The sequence below is a fragment of the Dioszegia hungarica genome (genome assembly GCF_025882075.1).
Source record: "Dioszegia hungarica strain PDD-24b-2 chromosome Unknown MKK02contig_8, whole genome shotgun sequence".
NCBI lineage: Eukaryota > Fungi > Basidiomycota > Tremellomycetes > Tremellales > Bulleribasidiaceae > Dioszegia > Dioszegia hungarica.
The window spans coordinates 3,349,639-3,367,973 of NW_026515770.1; the positions used below are offsets into that span (position 1 = coordinate 3,349,639).

The window sequence follows — 18,335 nt, forward strand, 5'->3', positions numbered from 1 at the left end:
GCCCAGGCCACTGTTGGCGTGGAGCTCAGCTACGGCTACTAGAGACGTGCAGATGGGGCGAGAAACGCATCGAAGAAGCTTCAGTCATGCATGATAAGAAGTACAAGTGTCGTCATGTGTTGGTCCTGGTCTATATTCTGATGAGCCCATCCTACTTGTACTTTGGCCCTCTACACGCCGTGTAGCCACGCCGTTTGATGTGCCTCATGGCTCCATCTCCTCATCTTCATCCCCCTCAGCCGCTGAGCCATCCCACCAACTGACCAAACCCAAACCTGATTCCGCTATCGTCCCCTGCAGATCAGCTCTGCCCACCACCCATAACACCAGATTGCGCAACTGACCAGTATTCTGAACCCCGCAGACTTATACGGATCCTTCGTAGCCTCCACTGGTTCTCCCAATTCCTTTGCCTCCTCCTTCGCCCCCGGCTCAAGAATGACAGGCGGGTCCGGCCGTATATCCTGGAAATCTATCGAGTCGACACGGAACCGAATGGGCTCGCCGACGTCAATGTAGAGTCGTTGGGCGATGACCGTCGATAGCAACTGGTCGACTGTGAGGGTCTTCTCGTCCTCGTCGGAGTACCAGAAGAAGCGTTTCGAGATGATGTCGCTGCAACGTCAGCAGGAGCTCGATTAAGCATAGCAGTACGGAGGACTTGCTAGGTGCTATTTGGCGGCATCAGATCCAAGGGGATGTAGACATCCTTGAAGAAGCCCAAAGATACTGAGGTGTCAGCTGTAGCTAAGACGGAAATCGTAGCGCGAATTAGCTCACCCCGCACATAGCTCGAAGTGGTCTCCACCACTTTCCCAACGATGATCTCGGAGTGGAACGGCGCAAACAGCATCAGCCGGATTGAGACTGAGCAGTCAGTTGTGCGCTCAGACCCGGCCTGAAAACGGCTTTCTTCAGCTTACCTTTGTAGTACATCATCCCATTGCCCCAGGTGACCTTCCCATCCTCGGCCGTCAAGATGTCAAAGACGGACAAGGCCAGTCCTTTCTCTGGAATGAGCTTGTTCGCATACCTACCCCTGTAAGCTACTGAGATGGCGGCTTGACATCAAGCTGCCACATCTAGCTCACTTCTTATTGAGCGCGTCAAGGATAGTCACCGAAGGAGACAGCCCAAACGTCTTTGGTGGAACAGGAACGGTGTCCTGCGCCGTCAGCTCCGTGCCTCACCAGCAAGTGGGAGTATCTAAGCTCACTTTGACTACGAGGAGGACGAACATCCTTCACCTCGGTCTCTGTCGATGCTATCTGGGTTTCATAAGTCTATGGTGCGTGTGGAACGCCCAAGAGGTGCTCAACGCCATCACTTTGGTGTCCGTCGCTGTCGGGGAAATTCTAGCTTCCGACGGAAGGGAGGGGTCTCATTACGTCAGCGTAAATATTTGGCTCTGATGACGATCTAGCTAGTTGCGAAACGAGGCCTAGGGGAAAGTGTTTCGATGACTATAAGGTCCACCTATATCTGCAGACACTGGCTACATATACGCATCATCCGGCAGGCTATATAAGGAGGAACATCTGAGTCCCTTCGAAAGAGCCGCGATCAGAAGCACCAACCAGCCAAGCGACATCGACCCATCGAATCGACATGGCCCCCTCCACCTCCGCCTCCACCTCGTTCTCCAATGCCTGGCTTCCCGGACCGTCCACCACCTCAGCACCTCTCGAGCCAGGGCCGAGCAGACCATCTGTAATCCCGGCAGAGTCCTCAGCCTCGAATACACCGCCAGGCTCGACCGCCTCGCCCCCGCAGTCCGAGAAGAAGCTGCAGGGATGGAAGCATTCCGTAGCGGGGAGTATTGGAGGTATGACTGGAGCGATCGTGACTTCGCCGTTCGACGTCATGAAGGTGTGTCTACTATCTCTACCGGAGTATCACTGCTGATCGACTAGACCCGTCTTCAGTCTGACTTGTTCAAAACCGCTCCGATATCCCGGAAAGGCAAAGAGCCCCTTCGCAGTGCCGCTCCTGCTGTGGTCCAGCGAACCGGAATAAGGGGTGCGATGTACCAGTTCGTAGATACTGGCGTGCTGATCAAGTGAGCTAGCAGGCTATGCTCCAGCTCGAGCTGTAGCTGACATATAGGCGGATAGCGACGGATGAGGGATGGCAGGCACTCTTCAGAGGTCTTGGGCCCGCCTTGGTAGGCATTATACCGGCTAGGTGAGCTGTCTCGGACATTAACTTGTCAGCCAGAGTCAGCTGAAGTATATAGAGCTATCAATTTCTACTTCTACCCCACATCGAAAGCCTATCTGGCCAAACAATTTCCCAACGCCCCTCGAACGTCATCAGGCCTGTCTGCAGAAGATAGTCCGGTGGTTCATCTCGGAGCTGCTGTGATTGCTGGGATCATGACCGCGACTGGTACCAACCCAATATGGGGTGAGTTTGATTGAGTCGTCAAATGGGAAGAAGGGATACGATGCTGACTGACAAGTCATCAAGACCCGCCTTCAACTAGACGCTAGGAAAAAGCACATCTCGCCCACCTTCTATTCTGGCTCATCGGCTTCACCTCTACCGGGACCAATAGCTGCTTCCGCCGCAGCACTCACACAGTCTACTAAGACCGCTGCAGCGACCTCTCCCGCAGCTGCTGCCGCTCCAAAGCCTCGCGCCGTGAACGCCATAAGCACCGCCGCTGGGATCATCAAGCACGAGGGGTTCCGAGGACTGTACCGCGGTCTCTCGGCGAGCTATCTGGGTGTTTCGGAGGGAGTGATCCAATGGGTCCTGTACGAAGTGAGCTATGCCATCCTTGCGCTTGCAAGCCCGAGCTGACATTCCAGCGCTTCAAGAAGATGAGCAAGCCAAAACTGCCAACGGACGAAAAACCCTCCCTTCTGTCGTTTATTGGCGGCATCGTCGGCGCTTCAGGTGGCGCCAAGGCCATCGCATCACTCATCACCTACCCGCACGAGGTCATCCGTACTCGTCTTCGACAGCCCGCAGTCAACGGCGTCAAGCGGTATCATGGTTTGTACCAAACCCTCACGCTCGTTGCGCGCGAGGAGGGCGCGGCGGCGTTGTATGGCGGTTTGACGGCGCACATGTTGAGGGTGGTGCCTAACGCTGCGTGCATGTTTCTGATATACGAGGTGGTAGCGGATCGTCTTGGTAGATGATCGGGCGGCAGGGGGTGGTTTTCCCGGGGACGTAGAGATATAGAGCAAGACTAGGTTGTATAGGAAGTATCACCGCTCGCTTGATTCAGCCAATCTTGCATTCACCACTGCCATATCTCTGGACTCGCCCGCTCCGTTCTCCACCTAACCAAAGACTCTCCACCTAACCAAAGACCAAGCTTGAGCTACCCTTTGTCCTGCGGCTTGAAACCTCGCCTACCGCTCTGGCTGGTCCGGTAGATGCCCCGTCCCGCTCACTCTGTCCGCTGGGCGATGCTGTGATTGGCGGTGGGGTACGACGGCGACGATGGGGAGACAGGCTAAAGAGGCCCAGCGTCGTCTCTGGTCATGAAGAAAACGGGGTGATCATCTCAGATCGGCCCACTTCTTCCCCTTGGGCGCATGTCCGCTGCTTTGTCGGCTCCAACAGCCTCTACCGTTTCACAGCAGAGAGCTCACATGATCTTTGGCTCGACACCAGTGATTTTTCCGTCCTTATCCCGCAGCACATGGTTTGTCACCTCAATAGCAGGACCCTTCCCACACCTACCTCATCAGCGAAGCTTCTTGGGGACGATGGCAGAGCCAGGTCTGCGATGCGAAGGAGGGAGAGATAGGACGTACTGCCTGAAGATCCGCTCGAGAGGCCAACAAGTCACCTTGTTGTTCTCCGGGGAACACTGGTATTGCGTCAAAGCGAAGAGATGGCACTCTTCGCGAATTACCTGAGGGGCAGAGGACATGTTTGACATGGTAGAGTGTCAAGTCTGGGAAGATGGAGAAGGACCGTCAGAATTTTGGTGCTGTCGATCGGCCAGGCACCGGCTCGGTTAAGCGTACATGTAAGCCGAGGGGACCATCTGTGATCTGTCCGCTGTCTCCTAACCTCTTCTCCCTTTGCCCACCTAAACCAGACCTTGCCATTTCAGACTGATGATACTGACCGCTGTATCGAGCGTATCATGCCCGGCTCGAATCCCGTTCCGCTAGAATCGCTTCTTCTGCCGCTGAAGCCCGAGTCGCTCCAGTCCGTTTGATCCGCTGTTTGCTTACTACCTTTCTTCAGGAAGCTGATCCCCGAGGTGCCTTTATAGGTTTACGCAGTATGAGCCGACCAAGCTTACTCGGAGGATACCGAGGAAGCGGACGGCCGCGGTCGCTATCTGGTACGATTATCTGGCTTCGAGATATCGGACCTCAAAGGAAGAGCTGAACGATCCAGTCTGTTCGTTGGTAGATTAGGGGATCTATATGTCTTGCTATCGACGTGAGCTGGCTCATGGAATCCCGAAGACGAGATGAATAGAGCTGATGAGGTAGCCGGGCAGACAATATGCGGTCCTATGCCTCAGATACGGCTCTTCCGGGTGGGAAGTATGAAGAGGGGGACAAGAATGAGGAGTGGACAGCGGTGAGTACGACGTCGCAGACTCGCTTGGGCCTGACGCTGATCTGACCAGAGAAGAGAGGCATACGAGGAGGTATGCACAGACCACAGAGCGGAAACCTGTCAACGTACTGATGAGCTAGATTGGCCTCCCTCAAGATCCAGAACAGGTCCGGTGTCTCTGCCTCTTGGACCCCTTTCTCACAGGCAATGGCCTCATCGTCACCCCGTCCGTCCCTCCTCCCCTCGTACTCCACCCTTCTCTATGCTGACATCCCCAGCGTAGTCCTCCTCATCATCAGCACCTCCATCAACCCCATCCTCAATCCCTCCGAGGTCCAACACCTATTCTCCATGCCGCTCCCCTCATTCCTCTACTCCCACCCGTCCAAGATCCCCGGATGGCACTTCGGCATCTCTACCCGCGTCGCCGCCGCCGCGTCCGCTCTCGCTCCAGGCGGGCTGGTCATCCCCCCTCCGCCCCCGATACCTTATGCGGAGCAAGGGGAGGCGGGCGTCGTAGGCGGGGGCGAAGGGAGGTATTATGGGTATAGGGATATCGAGTGGGGTCCGGGAACAGTGAGGATGCATCGGTTTCTGACGGGTAGGGAGGGGACGGGGGTCAAGCCGGTGTATGGGCTGACTGCGTGAGTGGGCGATTCTGCACGAGGCCTTCGCGAGCGCTGATGATTGTAGTGCTATTCTGATCAGAGCCGCGGTGGTGGGGTACGACCAGAAGCCCGAGTTCGCAATGACCGCGCCTACGCAAAAGACCATGGTCGAGCGAATAGAGTATGAGGTCCGGCATGGATCGGGTCCACTAAGGAGAGCTATCGAAGCTGAGGGAATGTCCGAGGACTGGGTAGATCCAAAGGCAAAGTTGTAAATAAGGCTGGGATTCCCGTTAGTTTTATCTATGGTCAAGGGTATCTGACATGGCCGATGGGGAATTGTATCGCATAATAGTCTATATACAATACTTGGCACCGCACGAAGCAGCCCGACTGCCGGTGCACCGCACGCGAGCAAATCACCTGAAGAGACTTGCCAGTTCTTCCGCCTAAACACGTCAGTTTCGTCCTGCACACATTACCCGTCCCTTGAAGCTGACTCACCTTCTGCTCCATCAACTCCTTGCGCGTCATGGGTTTCAGGGACAGATTCGCTAGGTTCGCCTTCTTCTTTTGAATCTCGTCCAGCTTCATCTCGATCGAGTCCTTGATCATGAGCTTGATGGCTGTGACGGGCCGAGTCTGGCCCATTCGGTGGATACGGTCAATGGCTTGGGCTTCGACCGAAGGGTTCCTGCATTGTCAGCTTCTAGCTTCCGTGAGAACCCCGGGCGGGCGACAACTGACCAGTACGGATCGACGAGATACGCCCTGCTCGCGGTGGTCAAGTTCAGACCGACACCCCCTGCCCGGGTCGAAACAAGCAGGACCTCGATCTTTTTGTTACACTTGAGCGCCTGCATGGCCCGCGCACGATCTTCGCGGGTCATGGTCCCATCCAGCCGATCATACCGGATACTCGCTTCGTCAAGCATGTCCCCGATCCGATCGAGCATGGTCGTCCATTGCGAGCTATATCGTCAGCTACCAGCCGAGCCACATCTATCCCAGGCAAGAACAACTCACAAGACGATGCTTTTGGTGATGAACGGCTTGCCCTCCGCATCCATCTCCTCCACCCCATCCGCATCCCCATCTAGTTCCATCGGGTTGAAGTTGATACTATTCGGGTTCCGCTTCGAGTACTTCATCAAGTCATCCAAGAGGAACTGCATCTTGGTGGAGAGATTCGGTTTCTCGCCCGGCTGGCGAACGTACTTCTTCCGCGCGGCCCGCTTGGGAGCTTGTTCGGCGATCTCGGCAGCTTGCTCCGAGTCGGGCGGGACGACCTCGATGACGTCCATAGGTAATCGGAGGGCGGCGCCGCATGCCGAGCAAGGACGGCTCGGGTTGGACTTCATCTTAGGCTTGTATTCGGGGTAGATACCGGACTTGAAGCAGGTGGGACCTGGAAATTCCTCAGCTTTTATCCACGCAAACATAACGGTAGACTCACAAAACATATGCAGACACTTGGTCAACAACGGCCGATGTGTCAACTTCTTCAAAGTCTTCTTCTCCTCCTCCACCCCACCGAGCCCTATCGACGGGAAAGCGTCATTGTAGTCCAACCCGCACGTCTCGCACTGCGCCCCATCCCCATCCTTGCGGAAAGACACCACCGACTGCGCCCTCGCGAGCGTCAGTCCCGCCCGCTCAATCCCCTGCACAGCCACCTGATAGTCCATGACCGTCCCGTCATAGTCCTCTTCCACCGCGCCGAGCATGGCGAGATCGACGTGATTGCAGATCTGCCGAAGCCGGAGGACCTCTTGAAGGATGTTGGCGTAGTTCTTGCCGAGCTCGTTCGACGATCGAAGATCCTCCACCCGGGCCCGAAGCGCTACCGCCCGCTTATCATACACCTCCCTCTCGTCCGCTCGGAGGTCCAGCCAGAGCTGCATCTCCTTCCTCGGCGGCAAGTTGAGAATCCGCCTCCCGTCCTCCGCCACAGAGTCTTTGGTCCGCCGGAGCGTGCAGCACCGCATGACCAGCTGGAGCTTGGCGACTCCGACCGAGTTTCCCTGTTTACACGGGTTCCAGATGAACTCGTTGAACACTTCTTTCCGGTCGACGGGGTCGAGACGGAGGAACTTGAACAGTGCCCAAATGTCTTCGATTTTGTTTTGGATGGGAGTACCGGTGAGGGCGATTCGGCGGTCAGCAGCGAGGTAGCAAGCTGCTTTGGACGCCACAGTCGACGCTGACTTGATGTAACTGGGGCATCAGCTGGGACACGGCGGGCGATTTGAACCGACTTACTGAGCCTCGTCCAGAACGATCCTGAACCATTCTACCGCCTGCAATGCACTGCTCTCCACCTTCTTCGGCCCTCCCTTCCCCTTCTTCTTCGCTTCAGCCTTCCTCAACCTATCAGCCACCTCGGCCGCCTTGATCTCCGCCTCCACCTCCGGCCTGACCGCCCTCGAATTCGTCGCCGTGTCTCCCAAAACCACCACCTCATCATCGCTATTGTTGGCCGTCTCGGCCGGTGTCGGGTCTTCCGTGACCGCCGCCGACATCTTGCTAAACTCGATCGCAAGGGTATTGTACGACGTAATGACAATATCAAAGTCCGCGAGGAAGGCCGGATCGTTGATCTTGGCGGCGCCGTGGTAGATGTATACTCGGAGAACATCAAAGTCTGCGTCGTCCTCGTCTGTCGATTCCTCGCCATTCCGCTTGGTGATGTTTTTCTTACGTGGCGGACAGTCCTTGGGTGCCATCCCGCTCCCTCCGACGATCTGCACCTCGCCATTCCAGTGCTCCTTGATCTGATCCTCCCAGTTGGTGATGGTCGACATGGGGCAGAGCAGCAGATTCCCGCGGGACCGGACCTTGATCCGAGCCTGACGCGCCGCCGCATTCTTCTCATCCGCCTCCTCCCGCTTCCGCTTCTTGGCGGAAGGTTTGACATCTGCCTCCGTCTCGATCTCGGGCATGCCAAAGACGCGACCCTTGAAGGTGGACGCGCTATACTCGGGCTTGACTTCCTCCATCTCGATATCCGAACCGGCGGATTTCGATCTGGCCCAATCTAGAGCGGAATCTCGTGTAGCCGCGATGAGCGAAACGATGGATAGCGTCTTTCCAAGACCCATCTGTATTGTCAGCTCTGGGCTACAGCTTACGCCGCTCGAAACTCACATCATCGGCCAAAATAGCTCCCTTGCCTTCGTCCGGCACCTCCTTCCCCCTCCTCTTCTCGTCCGTAATCTTGTTCCGCCACAGTCTCACCCGCCCATTCTCATCCGGCATCGGCTCCCACAATGACCGTCCCAGGTGCTTCTTCCCCTTGCCCTTTTTGCTCTTCTTGCCTTCTGTAGCCTCCTCCTCCTTCTCCCCATCCCGACTCTTGTCGTCATCCCCATTCACACTCCCCGCGACCGACGCGCTCTGCTCCTTCTTTGCCCGCTTCTTGGCCTTCTTCACCATCTTCTTCTCGTGCAATCTCCGCGCCTCCTTCAGCGCCGACGCATCTCCTTCTCGTTCCAACAGGAAGGTCAGCGCTTTTCGCTGATGTGGGAATAGATCGGTCTCGATGAGTGATCCTGCGTGGTCAGTTATTCTCGCGATCGCATCGTGGCGAGTCAACTAACCTGGATCTGACTGCTCCAGTTCCACACCAGTATCCAACGATTTGAACACATCATCCACTTGTTGCCGCTGTACCTCGACCTGCTTGGCTTTGTCCATTTGCCCAAACGCCAGTCCAGGGAGCGCAAATCCGGATGGTCGACCCTGCAGGCCAGACATCCGAGCGACATGAGCGGTGATTAGCCGCCGAGTCTCCTCGTCTGCCATGTGGGCGTTTTGGTAAGGCGGGCAGTCGGCATGTCGTTCGCCTTCGTATGGAGGGAGTGGATCGGTGAGGTAGAAGCCGTTTTTGAGGAGCGCGGTGGAGATGTATTTGATGTTGGAAGGGAGGGTGAAAAGGAGGACGTTGACTCGGATCTCGAATTGGGGCTGCATGTCAGCGGAGTCACCGGGTGATAAAAGCTTGGACTCACAGCATCCGGGTGTAGACGCTGGACGAAACCTTCAAGCCGGAGCAAGCCTCGCTTCATGTGAGGGATGAGCACGTCGCCGAGACTAGGATCGAGATCTCCGAGGTATGAAGCCAATGAAGCTAGCTTAGTCAGCCGAAGTTTAGGCGCGGCCCAATTAAGGCTTACGAGTAGTGACCTGGATCATGTCCACCCTGGTGTTGGCCGTAGGGTTCGCTGGAGTCGGCTCTGAGCCAGCCAGTCGTAGCTGTATCTCGTCAGCTCCTGAGCATTTGCCTCCACATGGATCATCTAGCTCACCTTGAGCTTGACCTTCAAGAACTCTGCTCCCCTCCAGTCCCGCACCTCATACCTCTCCCTGCTTCCTGGCGGGACCGTCGCACCTATCAGAGCCGCTGGCGAGGGGTACAGCATCATCGCCCGGCTGACGATTGCGCCTATACACATGGGTTGCTTGGGGTTCTGTGCCGGTGGAGGGGAGGGAATACGTATGCTCGTCAGGTCGATAGGAGCAGAGCTTGTGCCGGACGTCGAGCTGCCGAGGGGGAGGTAGGAGAGGGGACCGCCGTTCGTGTTGCCGTTCGCACCAGGTAGAGGACTGCGGGTAAATGGGTGGTTGGGAGATGCAACGCTGGGGTAGACCGAGGTGAAGGCAGGGCTGGGACCGTACGCGGGGTACTGACCCTGCGGAGGGTGGACGGCGTGCCCGCCTGGTCCAGGGTAGCCATTCATTCCCACTGGATGTGGGTACCCGTGGTAAGGCGGCGGACGGTGTTGCGGATTCGGCGAAAGGCCTGGATGTCCAGGATGCTGACCAGGATACCCTCCTGCTCCGTTTTGACTGTAAGGTGGGGGCTGCTGCCCGGCCGAGCTTGGGGGTTCCCAGGACTTGAACTCGTACTGCCTGTTCCCCTGCTTCGGAGGACCTGCGGGCGCGGGCGCACCGACCCCATTGGAAGAATTTCCGTCCCCTCCAGTGATGGCCCGTGCGCCACTCAACTCTATTCCTTGGTTTCCTCCGTCCCCATCAACGTCAATGGGTTCTGTGCCCGGTACGGCCTTCGCCTCTTCCTCTCCATCATCAGAATCTGCCGTGAGGTCGATCGAGTCCGAGGGTACCTCGAGCTTGGAAGAGCGCGATGAGGAGGGTACGGTGGGAGATGAAGCTGGCGCGAGAGATGGTACCTCGGGGGTTGATAGTGATGGCTCCGCCATTTCGCTGCGGGTGATTTGCTTGAAAGTTCCTCTCGCCTTGATTCCTGCAAGGAGCAGAGGTACCGACAAGGTGTGCTTGATCTGGAGTCAAGAGTATAGAGTGAGTACTGAAAATATGGACGATGAAGAGAGAGAGAGATGTAGATCAGATTAGTAATCAACCAATTCACGTCATTCCTAACGTTATTGTATTTGATTCCGCTAATCAACCTTATTTCCATCACTACAACCCCCCTCTCTTTGGACGTCTCTCTCCACCTAGACTATTCCAGAACACTGTCATCATGGCGCCAGGAGCAGTAGCCGCTGTCTCCAGAGGGCCTACAAAGCTCAAACAAACCGCAAAAGTTCGGCTATGGAAGGGCAAGCCGGGCGCAGAGGTCGACATTGACGATTCAGACGATGATGATGAGGACGAGGAGGAAGAGTCTGTGGTAAAGAAGCGGAAGCGGTTCCAGGCGGAACAGGCGGCGGAGAGAGCAGCAAGGCTGGATAAGGATGTGGTGGCTGGTGGAGCAGGAAGGGTGTTGCGGCAAAGTGCGGCGGGGAATCTGAAGGTGGATCTGAAGAATGTGGAGGTGGGCAAGGCGATGCCAATACCTGTCAAGAAGGGTACGTAGATGCTCTAAGCCAGTGCTATCATAGCTGACTGGTCAGAGGAGGAGGAGAGCGAAGAAGAAGAGACGGACGATGAGGAGGAAGAAGAAGAGGTCAAGCCGAAGACTACCATCCCCAGACCGCCCGGATCTGAGGTATGTCTCCTCCGCACCGGTATTGGGACGAGCTGAGCAGGCAGTCTAGCGAGTACGAAACAGATAGCGAGGAGGAATCAGAAGAGGAAAAGAAGCCAGCCTTCCGACCTGTCTTTGTCCGGAAAGATCTGAGGGGGATGACGCAGGAGAAGGCGCAGGCGCTCGCAGAGGAGAAGATCAAGCAGGAGGAGGAGTCGCAGGCTCAGCGCAAGAACGATAGTAAGGAGATTGCGGGCGAGACCATCCGGCGAGAACTAGCAGAGAGTGAGTCTCCCATTTCTAAGGAGCCGAATTTAGCTGACCCGATCCCAGAGGAATCAACAGATATCGTACCAGACATCGACGATACCGACGGTCTCGACCCTACCACCGACTTCGACCTGTGGCGCGCCCGAGAGCTCGCTCGACTGCTTCGCGATAAGCAAGCCCAAGCTGCAAAGGACGAGGAGCAAGAAGAGATCGAGCGGCGTCGTGCTATGCCGGAGGAACAGCGATTGCGGGAGGATATGGAGTTTGCCGAGGCGACACGGAATCGCGAGAAGGGGGAGATGGGGTTCATGCAAAAGTACTACCACAAGGGTGCTTTCCACACGGTAAGTCGATCATCTTCGGGGTGGGATGAGCTGATGGGTGCAGGACGACAATCTACTCGCGCGAGACTATACCGGCGCTACGGAGTCTGCAGTGGACGTGTCGATGCTGCCAAAGGTCATGCAAGTACGGGATTTCGGAAAGGTAAGCTGGCTAGCCTCTCCGCTGCGACAAGGCTGACTTTAAGGCATCACGAACCAAATACACCCACCTTGCCGATCAAGATACCTCTGCCGGAGGATGGGGTAACGCCGCTCGTCTACCAGCAAGTATGGGTATTGGCGCTAGTAATCCCAACGCCATGGGAACGACCGAGACCGGATGTTGGAACTGTAAGCTTTCCCTAGGCCCCCGTCTGTCAAATAGGGTCCGCGAAGCTGACAAGATAGGTGGCGGACCGCATCTCCGCTCGGCGTGCCCAAATCAAAATATCAACGACCCGCTGGTCCTCGCCGGCATACCCAATCTCGGCGGCAGCAGTACCCTGCCTGGTATGGGGCCATTCGGCGCAGGAATGGGGATGGGTATGGGCGGCAGTATGGGTGGCGGGATGGGGCAAGGCGGACCAGCGATGGACAACAGGCCCCAGGATTCGGGATACGGTCAGCGTCGAGGCGCGGAAGTCAGTCGGGGCGGTCAGGCAGGCAGTGAGCGACGGGAAGACCGGTCGAGCGGGGCTGGACGGAGAGAATATAGGGAGGATGGGAGAGGGGAAGTGAGGCGGCGTCATGATGATGATCGCCGAGGAGGGGATCAATCAGACGGTCGTCGAGAAAGGCACAGGGATGAGGATCGACATCGAGTCAGCAGAGAGGAGAGGGAGGGAAGGTACGATCGTGATGATCGCAAACGACCGAGAAGTGCGGATGAGCGGAATGGAGGTCGGAATGGGGAGGAGCGGAGAAGGAGGGATAAGGCTGGGGACGGGGATAGAGATGGGGATAATAGGCGGCGGAGAGAAGAGCGGGATCGCGACCGGGATCGGGGTGGAGGCAGGGATGGAGAGCGGGACCGGGACAGGCGGTGAGATGGTGTAGGGGTCCCGCACTCGAAGATGTCCTCATTTCCAAGATCACTCACTGAGTGCTAGCTCACAGCACCGAGTTATAGGTCATGCATTACTCACGATACTGATCTAGCGGGATCCGGATACGAACGATCATTGGGCTCACGCCATTCGTTGTGACCCATATGTGCTCACATCTATTCATACCTACTCGTGACTAACGCATCCCCTAAAGCCATGGAAGCCATTATAATCGCAGACTGTCTGCCCAGTACCCCAAGCCCGAGAAGATCGCGGCGGACTTGTCCGCCTTCCCACCTAAGCCAACTCCGCCGTCAGAGTCACGCTCGGATCCCCTCCAGGATTGGTGACGCTATTGTACAGGGTCAGGTAATCAGACCCGCCTTGTGGACTATGGCGGGTGCTGTCGAGCCCATTCCCAGCTCGGCACGTCAGGACATTCGCGGCATCGGCCGTGCATGTGACGGCTCGAACGGTTCCGTACCGGCTGTCCACTCTTTCGATATATGACCCGGTTGTGGAGTCGGTGACGGAGCCTAGATACGGTGAGCCCCTGTGCGTACGCGTGTGGAGACTCGCGATCGGTACGTACCCTGTGCAAAAGGAGACTCGTATTCACGGAAGGTGCAGGTCCGATCGAGCACAAAAAATGTGCTCCCACTTCTATCTCGACCAACATCGTAGCGAGATCCCCCAACGCCGGCGCCGACAAACGCAGATGTACCGACGTCGGAGCGAATGAAGATGGCTGCGTCCATAGGGACGGTGCCGCATACACTGCTCAGGTGAGCTTGCTAGCGCCGCGTGTCTGCTGAAGATGCGGTCGGGAGTGACTCACTGAGGTCCAGTGTACGCCTCAACTGTCAGGGTGATGGCTGGGTCGCCCGAGTTTGCATTCGGGTAGAGGGTCAGGACATTGATTCCGGTACTCCAGCGGGTGACGGCGAGACCTTGGGCTGTCCGGCACGTCAGAACAGCGGCAGCGTCGACAGTACAGGTAAGGGTATCGCCATCGCCGTCGGCCGTTGTAAAGACAAAGCTACCTGTATTGCCTTGCGCGGAAGCTATGGCAGTGAGCGCTGGCCGCTATACTTAAATGACCTCAAATTGCCCAAGACTCACCTCGTCTAGACCTGTCGTTGTCTGGGCGCAAGGCACAGTAGGAGTCCAGGACCCACACAGTCGCTTGACCGATCGGGGTTTTGACGCTGTTGTAGATAGAATTTGGCAGCGAGCGGACATAGTCGGTAAAGTAATTGTTGGTCTGTAGGTCCGTACGGAGAATGAAGGGTTGCCCGACTGGCTGACTGCCACAGCTCCTGCGGATGTCAGCGTGAGTGAGCTTGGGCGGAAAAATCGGAACGAGCCTACACTTGCGGGGAGGTATTTGGAGCCGGCGCTGTGTCTCTCTTCCGGGTCGCACGCCGCACTATCTGGGCTCGGGAGGCTTGCCGTTGTCGAACGGCTGGGCCAGCAGGTGCAGACGACTGCTGGCGGGGAGACTCGAATCGGCCGGCAAAGGCCAGGCTGACGGAGAGTGAGGCGAGGAGGAGACCGTGGACTGAGAAGATCATGATGATCGTTAGCAAGGATGGGGCGTGATCGTCCAACGACCGGTCATTAATATATCGGCCAGGTGTCCTTGAGGGGCCCGAGGCCCGAGGGCTAAGACCAAGTACTAGGGCTGCATCTCGAACAGCACCGAATATATGAATGAAGACCCTAGGCATGTAGGCAAATGGTCGCACTTTTTAACTTTTTCCGCTGCGGATGGGTTGTGGGTACTACTTTTTCCGCTGCGGATGAGTAGTGCGTACTCCATTCATAAGTCGGGGTAGTAGCACTTACCGCCGTCAGGACTCCGCTGCGGATGGGTCGTCCGCTATCGTGCGTACTCCATCAGGCCTGCGATCTGAGACAGCTGCCGAGACTCCACTGGGGCACGTAACGATAGTAGTGCGTACTCGATACCAACCCTACAATTAATCCGGGCCGGCCGGCTGCCGGACGGCTGCCGGGTGGCCTGAATACTTCGGCTCTTTGTCACTCGCGCTGCTTATCGTCCCCAGTGTCGATCTTCCGCGCAGCAAGATGTCCGCGGCCCTTTAGGCCGGCAGAGGTCAGCTCACTGGCGCGACCGGGATGAAGGCTTCAATTATGGCGAGGTCTCTGACGCGCCAACGCGCTTGCCAGCAGATTTCAGCGCCTTACGCCGACACGGCTCTGTCATCTTGCTCTAGACGGCCACTGTCTCACCTTTATCGCAATGCTCCAGAGCACTCTGGGATTCTCCGTTTGTACCGGTCGCTCAAGCAGATCCAACCAGTCACCCAATCAGCGGGACCGCTTTGGCCCAAACACGATACTAAATCTAGAAGTCATCGATAGGCAGACACCAGCGACGTGGATGGGCCTTGAGCGCATTCAGCCCCGCACCATTCTTTCCACCTGATATACTGAGCGTGAAGATGGCCTTGTGAGTGAATGGTCATCCTCCTGAAGCCTTGGTGCCCTTCTGCAATCAAATTGACTTCAATCAGTTACACCCGTCGGGAGCGCGTGGCGCCTGAGGTCATTGCTGTCCGATGTTTGCATCTGAGCGAGGAGTCCTGAACAGCGGGGTGGAGGCCGGGATGGGGAGGAGCGGAGAAGGAGGGATAAGGAGAGGGATGGAGATAGGGATAGGGAGGATAGGCGGAGAAGAGAGGAGCGGGATCGGAATCGGGGTGGTGATAGGGATAGAGAGCGGGACCGGGACCGGGATAGGCGGTGAGATGAGGGGTATAATGTGTACGGTTCTATGCTGTCCTCTGCTTTGCGAGACATCTGACAGCTGCAACTGATCCGGTTGAGTGATGCTACTGCTCACCATACTGACCTCGTACTGTACCCTGATAGGCCGCAGGTATTCATGACTCCGTTGGCGCCGGCTGCTGTACACAAAGGTCTCTGAGACGTAGGTAGTGGTCGGCCGCCATGCGGTGTCGACCAAGCTGGGACGAGTGACTTATCGGCCACGGGGCATTCGGGTCGAGAGGGATCGAATGTTCCAGCACACGTGCACCATCCGTACATGATTCTCGGTCGATCTACCGCTCAAAGGATGGCTACCAGCGAGTCCACTGCGCGCCTCGACGTCAGTGTCCCCTCTCTTTCGGTCTTGGAGCCTTACTCTCTACGTTACTGCAACATCAACATTTGACGTTCGCAAGATGTCTTCCACCTCGTCAACCGAGCTCCTTCCTGACGCTCTCAGCGGCACAGTCGAGCGGGGTGATCTTGCCTACAACGGCCGCATCGTCTACCACGCCACAGGCCTTCAAGAAGACTGTACCATCACGGCAAGCCGAAAGTTCCCACTCCACAAGGCACAAGCGCTACCATTGAGACTGCATTCCACGGAGAACCTCGACCAGATGTTGAAGGACCTGCATTACAAGTACCACGCGAACAGCGGATGGTCACCGAGACAACATGCTCGGTGGATGACCTTCACGCTCATCCAGTGCAGCAAGCTGCAGGACAGGCTCACCCAAGCGACGGTGAGTGCGATGATGGCCAGCGGGGGCGTGGGCCGGACGACACCTGAAATGCGATACCCTCTCCTTGGGTTGAGCTTGCAACGTTCGTGGACTCCCGGCTTGAGACTGCACATTCAGAAGGCCGAGCATACTTTCCTCCATCGCGCAGCCTCGACGACGCCGACACCACTGCGAAGACGTTCGCGGAGCATGTCGCTGGCTTGGAGAAGTTGCCCAACGCGACATTGAGGAAGATGATCCGCATCGAGAAGCGAGATCTTGACAGCATTCTCGATGAGCTGTACATCCGTCGACTGGAGTGCTCGACAAGGCCCCGAGCCAGCGAGAAAAATCCCGATGGACAAGCTGGACCCTGGCGCAGTTTGTCGGAGGAAAGGAGTACACCGGACTCAGCCCCAAAGAACTGGCGGCCATGAATGCCTACGGGACGTTGGGGCTCCCGCCAACAAAAGACGAGCGAGGCGATGGCGCGGAAGTCTGGGGTGTTTACGCAGCGTCGGTGGACAGCGGGGAGACATTTGTCGACCTCGATGCGGTGGCGTGACGAGGAGAACGTTGAAGCGTGTGTCGTCGGCTCCATGCAGGCTTGTTTAATTTTTGGATGCTGTACGCGTCCCAGTAGAAGGCCGTTCGTTTCCACCACCCGTGACATCCTCGTGTGTCGCGCTGTAAACATCCTCGCGGCGGTAGGGCACGGGATCCTCGCTTCGCGGCGGCTGCGTGGAGCTGCATAGACATGAATGCGGAAGAGACATCCGTCATTTGCGCAGACGCGGAACGCCCACTCCTGCCGCTTTGATGTGATGAGCGCGTCGTCAGAATCATCAGCGGTTCTTAAGATCGTTCGGGAAACCCGCTTGGTTCTGTACTTTTTGACAGCGTCGCCCCAATCAGCCGCCTCCTTCCAATGCCCTCTAGTGTCGTTCTTGCCAAGGTTGCATTCGCATTGTTCGGCGATGTCATGAGCTCTTGGCCTTGGCTGCCTGCGCCGCATTATACACCTTGTCATTGAGACCCGCTCGGTTCCGCGCAATCTAGCCGTTAGCTTTGCGCTCCTGTTATTCGGATTACGCTAGCTCACCTCGATGCCGAAGAACTGCACTCGAGTAACCAAGATACAGTTGTCCTCCCCGTACGGCTCATCCGCATTCCGGCGTACGAGCGTCCCAAAGTTGTAGTCCGTCAACCGTCCCTCATACTGGATTAATCAGCTCAATCCTTCCTCCATCCTCGGAGAGGTGATGGACAGCTTACTGGCATGATAAAGCTCCGCCATCTCTCCTTCCCAGCCGCGGTCTTCATCTTGTCCTCGTCTAGTATTCTGAGCGCCTCGTCAAACTTGTACTCTGGGAAGATTTCAAGGAAACGGGAGTGGATTTCGTCGTCCATACTGTACGATCAGCTTCGGACGCCTAAGATCCAAGTGAGGAGTAGCGTACGGCGTGAGCTTCATTCTACTTGGTGGGATGGCACCGAGCAGCTTCTCATATGCCTATCATAGTTAGCTTCTTGTGCGTATACCGCTCTCCGTGGAACATGCTCGAATCTGACGAAACGCACCTCCAGGTGCTCCACTGTCTTCACCGCGAACTGCATCTCAATCTCCGGCGCATTCCCCGTCGTTTTGGCGTCGAACGACATCTTCGCTGCGATCTTCCTTGCTGTCTGTGAAGCTGTCAAGAGTGTGGCTTGATGATATAGCAGATACTGACGAGTTGTATATCTGAAACCTGGGTGTGACAAGTGAAACGGTCCGTGATACGGCAACTTTTTCCAGCTAAAGTCCACGTCACTGTTGTTGCCATCGGTTATGACATGGGGGTTGCCACTGCAGCTGCAGGTGTAACGTTTCATCATCTACCCCTTGGACTTTGACTCGCTCTCTCACACCTACATACCTACACCATCACAGAGCGAAGCTATCAACAAGGAGGTATTCCCCACCGAAAAGAGCTCGGAGTCGCTCGAGAGACTCTTCCCTTTACCGCCCATATTCCGCAGATTGTGCCCGAAATCTGCTTCAACTCCCACAGGAGATCCCTTTGCCCTGCCGC

At 56.7% G+C, this 18,335-nt stretch overlaps 8 protein-coding genes across 8 annotated transcripts; 4 read left to right on the forward strand and 4 right to left on the reverse strand.

Moving 5' to 3' along the window:
- Positions 1–204: 204 nt before the first annotated feature.
- On the reverse strand, positions 205–1,240 carry MKK02DRAFT_33531 (uncharacterized protein; the record flags this gene model as incomplete). The annotated part of the gene is made up of 7 exons (XM_053088735.1): positions 205–294; positions 345–615; positions 707–729; positions 788–867; positions 924–1,033; positions 1,092–1,165; positions 1,217–1,240. 7 exons carry the CDS (start codon positions 1,238–1,240, stop codon positions 205–207), a joined length of 672 nt encoding a protein of 223 aa, XP_052946085.1.
- Positions 1,241–1,608: 368 nt separating this feature from the next.
- On the forward strand, positions 1,609–3,149 carry MKK02DRAFT_27493 (mitochondrial carrier domain-containing protein; the record flags this gene model as incomplete). Its single annotated transcript, XM_053087353.1, has 6 exons — positions 1,609–1,869; positions 1,914–2,059; positions 2,107–2,184; positions 2,237–2,406; positions 2,462–2,766; positions 2,814–3,149. 6 exons carry the CDS (start codon positions 1,609–1,611, stop codon positions 3,147–3,149), a joined length of 1,296 nt encoding a protein of 431 aa, XP_052946086.1.
- A 962-nt stretch (positions 3,150–4,111) lies between these two features.
- Positions 4,112–5,422, forward strand: MKK02DRAFT_45014 (NUDIX hydrolase domain-like protein; the record flags this gene model as incomplete). The annotated part of the gene is made up of 8 exons (XM_053093194.1): positions 4,112–4,176; positions 4,244–4,315; positions 4,372–4,416; positions 4,470–4,560; positions 4,610–4,630; positions 4,680–4,765; positions 4,818–5,183; positions 5,233–5,422. The coding sequence occupies 8 exons, from the start codon at positions 4,112–4,114 to the stop codon at positions 5,420–5,422; spliced, it is 936 nt and encodes a 311-aa protein (XP_052946087.1).
- A 144-nt stretch (positions 5,423–5,566) lies between these two features.
- Positions 5,567–10,369, reverse strand: MKK02DRAFT_37094 (putative DNA repair protein RAD5; the record flags this gene model as incomplete). Its single annotated transcript, XM_053089559.1, has 12 exons — positions 5,567–5,596; positions 5,652–5,841; positions 5,895–6,119; positions 6,174–6,555; positions 6,604–7,364; positions 7,410–8,248; positions 8,295–8,698; positions 8,747–9,113; positions 9,158–9,276; positions 9,323–9,401; positions 9,455–9,812; positions 9,834–10,369. The coding sequence occupies 12 exons, from the start codon at positions 10,367–10,369 to the stop codon at positions 5,567–5,569; spliced, it is 4,290 nt and encodes a 1,429-aa protein (XP_052946088.1).
- A 284-nt stretch (positions 10,370–10,653) lies between these two features.
- On the forward strand, positions 10,654–12,739 carry MKK02DRAFT_37095 (splicing factor, Prp19-binding domain-containing protein; the record flags this gene model as incomplete). The annotated part of the gene is made up of 7 exons (XM_053089560.1): positions 10,654–10,981; positions 11,027–11,121; positions 11,166–11,385; positions 11,434–11,714; positions 11,758–11,856; positions 11,900–12,044; positions 12,102–12,739. 7 exons carry the CDS (start codon positions 10,654–10,656, stop codon positions 12,737–12,739), a joined length of 1,806 nt encoding a protein of 601 aa, XP_052946089.1.
- A 297-nt stretch (positions 12,740–13,036) lies between these two features.
- Positions 13,037–14,313, reverse strand: MKK02DRAFT_45017 (uncharacterized protein; the record flags this gene model as incomplete). Its single annotated transcript, XM_053093195.1, has 5 exons — positions 13,037–13,275; positions 13,332–13,516; positions 13,578–13,803; positions 13,862–14,058; positions 14,111–14,313. 5 exons carry the CDS (start codon positions 14,311–14,313, stop codon positions 13,037–13,039), a joined length of 1,050 nt encoding a protein of 349 aa, XP_052946090.1.
- A 1,638-nt stretch (positions 14,314–15,951) lies between these two features.
- MKK02DRAFT_33537 (uncharacterized protein) lies at positions 15,952–16,697 on the forward strand (the record flags this gene model as incomplete). The annotated part of the gene is made up of 3 exons (XM_053088736.1): positions 15,952–16,281; positions 16,302–16,308; positions 16,399–16,697. The coding sequence occupies 3 exons, from the start codon at positions 15,952–15,954 to the stop codon at positions 16,695–16,697; spliced, it is 636 nt and encodes a 211-aa protein (XP_052946091.1).
- A 543-nt stretch (positions 16,698–17,240) lies between these two features.
- MKK02DRAFT_25237 (cytoplasm protein) lies at positions 17,241–17,922 on the reverse strand (the record flags this gene model as incomplete). The annotated part of the gene is made up of 5 exons (XM_053087006.1): positions 17,241–17,315; positions 17,363–17,479; positions 17,536–17,671; positions 17,721–17,773; positions 17,842–17,922. The coding sequence occupies 5 exons, from the start codon at positions 17,920–17,922 to the stop codon at positions 17,241–17,243; spliced, it is 462 nt and encodes a 153-aa protein (XP_052946092.1).
- Between the last annotated feature and the right edge of the window lie 413 nt (positions 17,923–18,335).